The sequence below is a fragment of the Lithobates pipiens genome, unplaced genomic scaffold, assembly GCF_037356315.1.
Source record: "Lithobates pipiens isolate NorthernLeopardFrog02 unplaced genomic scaffold, aLitPip1_a1.2 Scaffold_27, whole genome shotgun sequence".
Lineage (NCBI taxonomy): Eukaryota > Metazoa > Chordata > Amphibia > Anura > Ranidae > Lithobates > Lithobates pipiens.
The window spans coordinates 230254202-230266331 of record NW_027507788.1 but is presented as its reverse complement, the minus strand read 5'-3'; the positions used below and the strand labels follow the sequence as shown (position 1 = coordinate 230266331).

Genomic DNA, 12130 nt, shown 5'->3' with positions numbered 1-12130 from the left:
TGGTATATGTCACATGGGTTGGTCACATGGTGACCCCGCCCCCTTACGATGTCATAGTCCCCATGTGACATCAACCCATGTGACCAACCCATGTGACATATACCATGTGACACCGCCCCATTGTCCCTATATAAGTGGCCGCACAGCGCGGCTCTGGCATTCCGGCCGGAGAGAGCGACGTGTCAACATCTCCACACCAAACTGGTCACACCATATCTTTATAGAGCTGGCTTTGTACACGGGGGTGGGGGGGGGGGGCACAGTCATGGGTGGAACAGAAAAGGGTCTTCACCAAACTGTAACCACAAGGTTGGAAGGGCTCTACTGTCTCCAATGTCTTCTTTGTATGAAGTAATATTACTTTGCTACCAACATCACCAACGCAATACGGAATCCTGTAACAACGCACTGGACCAGATTGCATAAAAAAACTGTACTCCAAAGCCTTCAAAACCACTCTACGGAGGAAACACTCAACTCCCTGAACAAGGCATTACTGCAATCAGCAGACTCGGTAGCACCAAAACGCAGGGCTCTCATCAGGAAGAAAAATGCTGGATGGTTTAATAGCTCCCTCTCCGTACTAAAGCAAGAACGCAGAAGAGCGGAAAGAACATGGAGAAGAAATCCCACCGAGGAAAACCACTTTAACTACAAAGGTCTGACAGAGAATTATCGGAAAGCAATCTTCAAAGCCAAAAAGGACCACTTCTCATATACAATCTCAACGGCCGCAAACCAACCACGGGAACTGTTTAAACTGGTTAATCAATCAATGAATCCGGTGTGCCTAGAACCCCCAGAAAGCGAATCCCAGGATTACTGTGACAAACTGTCGGATTTTTTCATCGATAAAGTCAAAACCATCAGGGAAACAATTTGTCAGAAGAAAACATCCAACCTCAGCCAGCAAATACATAAAGAGGATGTCTGCACCAACATACCGCAACCGCCACAATTTTCACTATCCCCAATTACCGTAGACACCGCAAAAAACATCATTAATAAACTGCGTGACAGTACCTCACCTATTGACATCATCCCCACAAAACTACTGAAAGAATGCTCCGACATCGTGGCTCCAACCATAACCCACCTCATAAACCGATCATTCCACGAAGGGATTGTTCCCAGCATCCTCAAACAAGGCATCGTCAAACCTCTACTCAAGAAACCAAACCTGGACCCTCAGGATCCAAACAACCGTAGGCCGATTACAAGCCTCAACACCATTTCTAAGATCATGGAGAAAGCTGTAGTACATCAGCTACAACTTCACCTGGATACTCACAAACTCCTGGACCCGCTGCAATCAGGCTTCCGCCCGGGTCATGGAACAGAAACAGCTCTCCTCAAGATTTGGGATGACGCCCTCGAAGCAGCAGATGACGGAGAGCCGTGTCTCCTCGTACTGCTAGACCTAAGTGCAGCGTTTGATACAGTAGATCACAATACTCTACTCGTCCGCCTCACAGAAGTAGCCGGAGTCCAAGACATAGATCTCCATTGGTTCGCGTCCTTCCTAGGAAATCGGTCACAGACAGTGAAACTAGGAAAATTCCTCTCGGAAACTCGGGCAGTCACCTGCGGAGTCCCTCAAGGCTCTCCGTTGTCACCCATTCTCTTCAACATTTACATTCGCCCACTCCTTCAAATCATCAGATGCTCAGATCTCTGCTTCCACTCTTACGCTGACGACACGCAACTTTATTTCCGGATCAATGGAAAAAAAGATCACCAACAACAACTTGAAAACTGCCTCAAATCAATAGAGGACTGGATGACCACCAACTCCCTCCAGCTGAACCAATCAAAGACAGAGCTTCTTATCTTACACCCAAATCATAAGCCCGCAACCAAAACCTCCTGGTCTCCACCAACCGTCTTTGGGCACACTATCTCCCCAAAGACCAAAGCGAAGAGTCTCGGGGTTATTTTAGACGCACAAATGTCAATGGATGCGCAAATAGGATCTGTAGTCAGTCGATCTCACCATCTGCTGCGCATGCTTCGCAGACTCCTCCCTTTTATCCCAAAGAATGACAAAGCAGTGGTAGTTGGAACAATCATTAATTCACGACTGGACTACGCAAACTCGCTTTACATAGGATTACCACAATATCAACTTGTGTGATTACAACTGATCCAAAACACGGCGGCAAGGCTGATAACAGGAAAAAAACCCTGGGAATCCATCTCTCCTTCACTGAGGAGATTACATTGGCTAACCGTAAAAAATCGGATCACGTTCAAGACCCTTTGCCTCACCCACAAATGCGTGCATAGAGAAGCTCCGCAATACCTAATGGAGAAAATAAATCATTACACACCAAACCGCAGTCTTCCACCCGCCAACAAAAACCTCCTTCTCGTGCCCAAAGCCCGGTATAAATCCAAGGGGGATCGGAGATTCGCTCTACCAATCAACATCCGCCTGGAAGAAAATCACCTGACTTTTAGGAAAAAACTCAAGACCTTCCTCTTTTAGCAGATGATCAAAGCTCGCCACAGCGCCTAGAGGCGATTCAGTTCGCATTGTGCGCTATACAAGTATTTCATTCATTCATTCACTGGTACCCTTCACTGGAGACACCTGAACCCCATCATTCTGCCCATATAGTGGCGGGGTGATAGTCAGGTGCCCACAGACATTTGGAATACATTTTGTTATTGTATCAACTCATGTGGTGATAATGTGGATACATAGAAATACAAATGTGCCACATCCTGAATATCAGTTATGAAGAAACAAAAAATTGGGGGACTTTGGACTTTTTGGGCACAATGTGACAAGGCACAGTCATACAATACAGTCTATACAATACAGTCATAGGCCGCGTACACACGGGCGGATTGTCTGCCCAACTTAGTCCGCTGAACCGCGTTTCAGCGGACAATCCGCTCGTGTGTGGGCTTCAGCTGACTTTTTCAGCGGACAGTCTGACGGACTTTGTCTTTCGGAATTTCCGTAATTTTGTCCGTCCAAACTTGGTTTCAGCGGACAGTCCGCTTGTGTGTAGGCAAGTTGGACGGACTAAGTATGGCGCATGCTCAGAAAGGATTTACACGCCCGAAGGTTGCATTGCAGTGTATTGGACGTCGTATTTCTAGTCCCGTCGTACGTGCCGTTCACGTCATCGCGCAAGCTTTCAGCGGACTGTCTGTTCATCGTGTGTGGTCGAGTCCGTTCATTCAAAAGTAGGACGGACTGTCCGTCGGATTGTCTGACGAACTTAGTTGGGCAGACAATCCGCCCGTGTGTACGCGGCTGTACAATAGATGTTAAACACATTTTTATTGTTATAAAAAAACATAGAAAATGATTAGATTACATTTGGTCTTGTTGTGTATTTTATTGAATGAGGTAAAACTGGGTTGACTTTTGTCAATTGTTCATGTTTTTTTATTTTGTAGCATTCCGGTGATGATAGTGTTCCTCGTACTCGGTAAGCGTCTCTCGCCCCATTGTCGGATTAGCGGGTGTTTATAGAGGGATTGAAGTGAAATACTTTGCTGTATTAATCAGTTTTTGTGGCACCTGTGAATTCCGCCCGGTCATGAACCTGATAGAAGTAACATTTCACAATAAATAAATCCTGGCAAAGTGGCACAGCGTTTGCCAAGAGCCGTCCTCCGAAGGCTATTAATAATCTTTCTGCATTGTTCTGTTTTCTTTGGCCTCTCCCCGGTTCCCCAATATCTCCAATATCTCATAACCACCTGAGCTTGAAGAGTCGGTGACGTCATTGGGAAGGCGATGTAAAGGATGAGGGACGGGGGATGGACATCCCTCTTCTCTTGTACTGTTTGCTTCTTTCGCGATATTAAGTAATAAGCCGGCGATGAGTTTGCTCAGGGCGTGTTTAACGTTTCATGTTCATTGTCAATGCTAACCGTTCTCAGATAACAGTTTTCAGAGTTTGCTGACAAGCCTGCGGGGCGAGTGACTGTAACTCCGAAGCATCCGGCATTCTCCTCTGCCCTGGAGAACGTTTATTGAAGACAAAACAGAGAGAGAGAGATAAGATCCATTCACTTATTTATACCCACGCCGAGGGTTTAATGTGGCTGCAGAGCACAGAGTTGTGCTGGACTAAAAGGTGACCCCATCATGGGACCGCATTGGAAATTGTGGATTTATTTAATATTGCTCTTCCCGGTTGTGCCACTGCCATGGATTCGGGGAGCCCAAGGTAGGTGCCCAATTCTTGTTTGCTTTGCATTTATACTGCTCATCAATATCTAATGTTTTACTGTTTGATATAGTTTCATAGTTCCTCTGGTTGGAAAAAGACACAAGTCCATCCAGTTCAACCAATATTGATCAATATTTGGGGAAAACGATATGGGTGGTTTTCATCTTTTGCTACAGAGAAACGAACCCTTTGCTGAAAGTCACCTCATTAGTTTAGAGCAGAAATTCTCAGCCTGGGTTATGTGACACCCTGAGGTTCCTCCAGAGTAAAACCATCCTTGAGCTGTGGCTGATTGACCTCTTATTTGGTGGTACCCACATATTTCCAGAAGCAATGCCACTTGGCAGAGCCAGCAGTAAGACACATATTAGCTTTGGCTGCAAGGGTGGCACCCTGACCACCAATGTAAGGGATATTCTTCCCCCTGACCACCAATGTAAGGAATATTCTTCCCCCTGACCACCAATGTAAGGGATATTCTTCTCACTGATCACCAATGTAAGGAACATTCTTCCCACTGACCACCAATGTAAGGGATATTCTTCCCCCTGACCACCAATGTAAGGGATATTCTTCCCCCTGACCACCAATGTAAGGAACATTCTTCCCACTGACCACCAATGTAAGGGATATTCTTCCCACTGACCACCAATGTAAGGGATATTCTTCCCACTGATCACCAATGTAAGGAACATTCTTCCCACTGATCACCAATGTAAGGAACATTCTTCTCACTGATCACCAATGTAAGGAACATTCTTCTCACTGATCACCAATGTAAGGAACATTCTTCCCACTGATCACCAATGTAAGGAACATTCTTCTCACTGATCACCAATGTAAGGAACATTCTTCCCACTGATCACCAATGTAAGGAACATTCTTCCCACTGATCACCAATGTAAGGAACATTCTTCCCACTGATCACCAATGTAAGGAACATTCTTCTCACTGATCACCAATGTAAGGAACATTCTTCTCACTGATCACCAATGTAAGGAACATTCTTCTCACTGATCACCAATGTAAGGAACATTCTACCCACTGATCACCAATGTAAGGAACATTCTTCCCACTGATCACCAATGTAAGGAACATTCTTCTCACTGATCACCAATGTAAGGAACATTCTTCTCACTGATCACCAATGTAAGGAACATTCTTCTCACTGATCACCAATGTAAGGAACATTCTTCCCCCTGATCACCAATGTAAGGAACATTCTTCTCACCGATCACCAATGTAAGGAACATTCTTCTCACTGATCACCAATGTAAGGAACATTCTTCCCACTGATCACCAATGTAAGGAACATTCTTCCCCCTGATCACCAATGTAAGGAACATTCTTCTCACTGATCACCAATGTAAGGAACATTCTTCTCACTGATCACCAATGTAAGGAACATTCTTCCCACTGATCACCAATGTAAGGAACATTCTTCCCCCTGATCACCAATGTAAGGAACATTCTTCTCACTGATCACCAATGTAAGGAACATTCTTCTCACTGATCACCAATGTAAGGAACATTCTTCTCACTGATCACCAATGTAAGGAACATTCTTCTCACTGATCACCAATGTAAGGAACATTCTTCTCACTGATCACCAATGTAAGGAACATTCTTCTCACTGATCACCAATGTAAGGAACATTCTTCTCACTGATCACCAATGTAAGGAACATTCTTCTCACTGATCACCAATGTAAGGAACATTCTTCTCACTGATCACCAATGTAAGGAACATTCTTCTCACTGATCACCAATGTAAGGAACATTCTTCTCACTGATCACCAATGTAAGGAACATTCTTCTCACTGATCACCAATGTAAGGGACATTCTTCTCACTGATCACCAATGTAAGGAACATTCTTCCCACTGATCACCAATGTAAGGAACATTCTTCTCACTGATCACCAATGTAAGGAACATTCTTCCCCCTGATCACCAATGTAAGGAACATTCTTCTCACCGATCACCAATGTAAGGAACATTCTTCTCACTGATCACCAATGTAAGGAACATTCTTCCCACTGATCACCAATGTAAGGAACATTCTTCCCCCTGATCACCAATGTAAGGAACATTCTTCTCACTGATCACCAATGTAAGGAACATTCTTCTCACTGATCACCAATGTAAGGAACATTCTTCTCACTGATCACCAATGTAAGGAACATTCTTCCCCCTGATCACCAATGTAAGGAACATTCTTCTCACTGATCACCAATGTAAGGAACATTCTTCCCACTGATCACCAATGTAAGGAACATTCTTCTCACTGATCACCAATGTAAGGAACATTCTTCTCACTGATCACCAATGTAAGGAACATTCTTCTCACTGATCACCAATGTAAGGAACATTCTTCTCACTGATCACCAATGTAAGGAACATTCTTCTCACCGATCACCAATGTAAGGGACATTCTTCTCACTGATCACCAATGTAAGGAACATTCTTCCCACTGATCACCAATGTAAGGAACATTCTTCTCACTGATCACCAATGTAAGGAACATTCTTCTCACTGATCACCAATGTAAGGAACATTCTTCTCACTGATCACCAATGTAAGGAACATTCTTCTCACTGATCACCAATGTAAGGAACATTCTTCCCCCTGATCACCAATGTAAGGAACATTCTTCTCACTGATCACCAATGTAAGGAACATTCTTCCCACTGATCACCAATGTAAGGAACATTCTTCCCACTGATCACCAATGTAAGGAACATTCTTCTCACTGACCACCAATGTAAGGAACATTCTTCTCACTGATCACCAATGTAAGGAACATTCTTCTCACTGATCACCAATGTAAGGAACATTCTTCCCCCTGATCACCAATGTAAGGAACATTCTTCTCACTGATCACCAATGTAAGGAACATTCTTCCCACTGATCACCAATGTAAGGAACATTCTTCTCACTGACCACCAATGTAAGGAACATTCTTCTCACTGATCACCAATGTAAGGAACATTCTTCCCACTGATCACCAATGTAAGGAACATTCTTCTCACTGATCACCAATGTAAGGAACATTCTTCTCACTGATCACCAATGTAAGGAACATTCTTCTCACTGATCACCAATGTAAGGAACATTCTTCTCACTGATCACCAATGTAAGGAACATTCTTCCCCCTGATCACCAATGTAAGGAACATTCTTCTCACTGATCACCAATGTAAGGAACATTCTTCTCACTGATCACCAATGTAAGGAACATTCTTCTCACTGATCACCAATGTAAGGAACATTCTTCTCACTGATCACCAATGTAAGGAACATTCTTCCCACTGATCACCAATGTAAGGAACATTCTTCTCACTGACCACCAATGTAAGGAACATTCTTCTCACTGATCACCAATGTAAGGAACATTCTTCCCACTGATCACCAATGTAAGGAACATTCTTCTCACTGATCACCAATGTAAGGAACATTCTTCCCACTGATCACCAATGTAAGGAACATTCTTCTCACTGATCACCAATGTAAGGAACATTCTTCTCACTGATCACCAATGTAAGGAACATTCTTCTCACTGATCACCAATGTAAGGAACATTCTTCCCACTGATCACCAATGTAAGGAACATTCTTCTCACTGATCACCAATGTAAGGAACATTCTTCTCACTGATCACCAATGTAAGGAGCATTCTTCTCACTGATCACCAATGTAAGGAACATTCTTCTCACTGATCACCAATGTAAGGAACATTCTTCCCACTGATCACCAATGTAAGGAACATTCTTCTCACTGATCACCAATGTAAGGAACATTCTTCTCACTGATCACCAATGTAAGGAACATTCTTCCCACTGATCACCAATGTAAGGAACATTCTTCTCACTGACCACCAATGTAAGGAACATTCTTCCCACTGATCACCAATGTAAGGAACATTCTTCTCACTGATCACCAATGTAAGGAACAATCTTTCCATGAACTGTCAATATAAGGGGGAATCATCCCACTGACCAACAATGAGTTGTCTTTATGGTTTTAATAAGGTTTCCCCGAAACCTGAAGATTATTTTAGGGGTTCCTCTGTAGTAGAAAGGTTGAGAAAAGGTGGGTTGAAATACAGAGGAGGTTCTTAGTAGCTCAATCATGGTTAATCACTAAGAATAGCAATGTATTTCTAAGCATAGAACTAACGGCTCCCTATGGAGTTAGATACATAAGTGCCATTTTCTGGGGTATATATTGTATATAGATGGTGGATCGTTATAACTGATAAATACATTCTGCCTTTGTAAGAGACACAAATGAAAACGTGTCCTCCAAAGATCTTTTGATCATCAGCATATTCTGGAAGGATCCCTCGGTCTCCAAACACAATAACTGGATAGGGAGCGGCTGAGAGTAGTATATCGGTAGTGTAGTATATATCGGTAGTGTAGTGTATATCGGTAGAGTCATACATATTAGTTACATTGTCTATCATGTATACCAATAACTGTTGGGAGTTAGAAGTCAGTCCACCTTCCAAGGCGTACAATGAAGGTGTAGATAGTAGTAGTAGTAGTAGTAGTAGTAGTAGTAGTAGTAGTAGTAGTAGTAGGCGTACAATGAAGGTGTAGTAGTAGTAGTAGTAGTAGTAGGCGTACAATGAAGGTGTGGGGTAGGTGGACCTTGCCTGGTGCCCCCAGAAGAACGCTCAGTAGATCCCAAATCTGGAAAGGGGGTTTCCCAGTATTGGGGGCTCCTCAATGCTCAGCCCTTCCATTAACCTTTAGGGACTCTTCCAGTTGGGTACTTGTAGTCTTACAGACGGTCATACATTGCCAATTATCTGTTACTTTCATCCTTTCAACCTCAAATCTCCAATAATCACCAGAAACAAAGCCGTTCTTCCACTTACCAGAATTCAGTCAATTGTGGAGTCAAAACTGGCCAATAAATTTACACCTTCCACCCAGTTTATGGAAAGATCTTTGAATCTGAATTAAAACTGCAGCAGTGTTTGTTGTGATCCGGCTTTGGACCATTTCTCCAACTTTTCCGGAAGTTCTACTAATATCTGGTGCCTGCCCAAGGTCATCTAGAGCCCATGGCAAACTGCAACACCCCACCCCCTCCAAGTTGTATGAGCATTATGTGTCTGAAAAAATGCCCCCCCCCCAACAAAAACACTGAGCACTAATCTACATGCTTACCCCCTGAGCATGAATTCCCCCTCCTCCCAATACAAATCCACCCCCTACTGAAATCCTTCCTCTCAGCACAAATCTTGACCCCCCCACCCCAAATTCCCCCCCAGCTAAAATGCCCCCCCCTCCAAAAAAAATCACCCCTCCTAGCACCCCTCCTAAAATTTCCCCTCCTAGTACGCATTCTCCTCCCCCCCCACTTTAAATCCCCCTTGTAGCACAAATATTCTTCCTCCCTTCCCCCTCCCATTACAAATCCCCCTAGATCACGAATCTTAGCACTCCCCAAATTTCTCCTCCTAAAAGAATACTTACCCCCTGCCTGCCAAGCAAAATTCCCTTTTCCAACACAACCCCCCCGCCCCCCATCTCCTTGTGGCATCTCCCACCTCACATGTTACCCTCCTGCCCCTCCCTTGTCCCGGCTCAGATATTCAGAGCTGAAATATTTGGGCGAGACTCCAGCAGAACGAGGTGTGAATGTGAGGAAGAGTCCAGCGGGATGACCTCTTCTTTCCTTCAGGGTCATTATTGAACATTCATTGTTAAGGCCCATATACACTGGGGGTGCCCTTTATAAGGTTATCTGTGGTGGATCGCTGTTCAGAGAGCCTTTGACAGATGGTGAGGGGACGTGATGTTGTCTCTCCACCACTAATTGTAACCCCTAAAATCCTCCGTGAATGTGCTGCAACCACGTGCACTGCGGTTGTGGCATGACCCCATTCAGTGCTGCCCACCAAAGCCTCATAGTATGTATAACCCCCCCTCCTCCCATCCGTGGTTGGGGAGGGGCAGTTAAAAATTATGCTTAACTGTGTTTTTTTTACCGCCCCCCAACTGCAAGTGAATAATATGTGGTAAGTTGAGGGTTATCCAGGTGACAGATTCCACCGCTCACCTTCAGCATGCCAGGAATCAGAGGACTGTCAGTACTCCCAGTAGCCGGAGTCATGAATGGTGCATGTAGCCTTCGTTCCGTCCATACATGTGCCAAAGAGCAATCGATGATTACTTCGATTGCTTCAAAAATATTTTCATGAGGAAGCGGTGCAGTGCTTAGACGTTATATTAGCCCATAGAAAGTGAATCTAAAGATGGTGTTCAACACAATTCACATGAAAAAGGTGGTGAGCAGAAGGTGAACGAGGAAGAAACCATCAGCGGCAACCCGATAAACACTGCCGCTTACCCTCCTTTAATAGACCTGCTCACAAAGGTCACATGAGCACTGGATAATAAAGGGCACCCTTCAATCTCCATACAGGGCAAGCAGACAGGGACACAGAGGCAGCTACCCCAGATCTCAGCCTTCCTTCTCCCGGGAACTCCAGCAATGACCACCATACATTCATCTTCACGAAGTGTTAGTAGACCTTGAGTTCCACAAACCCCCCACCCAAAGTGACTCCTGTCACAGGTCACATGAGCAGTGGATAATAAAGGACACCCTTCAACCTCCATACATCTCAATCAGGGCAAGCAGAAAGGGACACAGAGGCAGCCACCCCAGATCTCAGCCTTCTTCTCCCGGGAACTCCGGCAATGACCACCATACATTCATCTTCAAGAAGTGTTCCTAGACCTTGAGTTCCACAAACCCCCCACCCAAAGTGACTCCTGTCACAGGTCACATGAGCACTGGATAATAAAGGGCACCCTTCAATCGCCATACATCTCAATCAGGGCAAGGGAACAGGGACACAGAGGCAGCCACCCCAGATCTCAGCCTTCCTTCTCCCGGGAACTCCGGCAATGACCACCATACATTCATCTTCAAGAAGTGTTCCTAGACCTTGAGTTCCACAAACCCCCCACCCAAAGTGACTCCTGTCACAGGTCACATGAGCACTGGATAATAAAGGGCATCCTTCAACCTCCATACATCTCAATCAGGGCAAGTGAACAGGGACACAGAGGCAGCCACCCCAGATCTCAGCCTTCCTTCTCCCAGTATTCCAGCAATGACCACCATACATTCATCTTCAAGAAGTGTTCCTAGACCTTGAGTTCCACAAACCCCCCACCCAAAGTGACTCCTGTCACAGGTCACATGAGCATTGGATAATAAAGGGCACCCTTCAATCTCCATACATCTCAATCGGGGCAAGCAGACAGGGACACAGAGGCAGCCACCCCAGATCTCAGCCTTCCTTCTCCCGGGAACTCCAGCAATGACCACCATACATTCATCTTGGAGAAGTGTTCCTAGACCTTCCACTTCCCTTACAGAAGCAAAGCAACCACAAAAATATTCCACATCAAAATGTTCATTTGACAACTCAAATAAAGGCATGACATTAGACAGATCCGCGGACCTTCAATGAATGACCGTTCTTCTTCGGTAGAAGAACTTTGTTTTTGATTTCTGGGAGATGAGATATTTTCATCATACGATCATTACATGGAAGCGATCGCATTATTGTGTGTATGACCCGCATAATGCTGCCCATAGACATACAGGAGCAAATTACAGACCATACACAGAACAATACGACTGCTGGCAGATAGAGAGATTGTTTCAATGAAACTCATCTCAGATAACAGTCGCACCAAATGGTGTTGATCTGCAAACATTAACCACTTGCTTACTGGGCACTTAAACCCCCCTCCTGCCCAGACCAATTTTCAGCTTTCAGCGCTGTCGCACTTTGAATGACAATTGCGCGGTCATACAACACTGTACCCAAATGAAATTTTTATCATTTTTTTCCCACAAATAGAACTTTCTTTTGGTGGTATTTAATTACAGCTCGGAGTTTTAT

At 44.6% G+C, this 12130-nt stretch overlaps 1 protein-coding gene across 1 annotated transcript in view; it reads left to right on the top strand.

Moving 5' to 3' along the window:
• The first annotated feature begins 3751 nt into the window (after positions 1–3751).
• The window catches only part of LOC143933035 (uncharacterized), a 48224-nt gene continuing 39845 nt past the window's right edge, over positions 3752–12130 (top strand). The window contains exon 1 of the mRNA XM_077455953.1: positions 3752–4193. Within this exon, the coding sequence (XP_077312079.1) occupies positions 4112–4193 (82 nt within the window). The 5' untranslated portion in view covers positions 3752–4111. The remainder of the gene's footprint in view (positions 4194–12130) is intronic.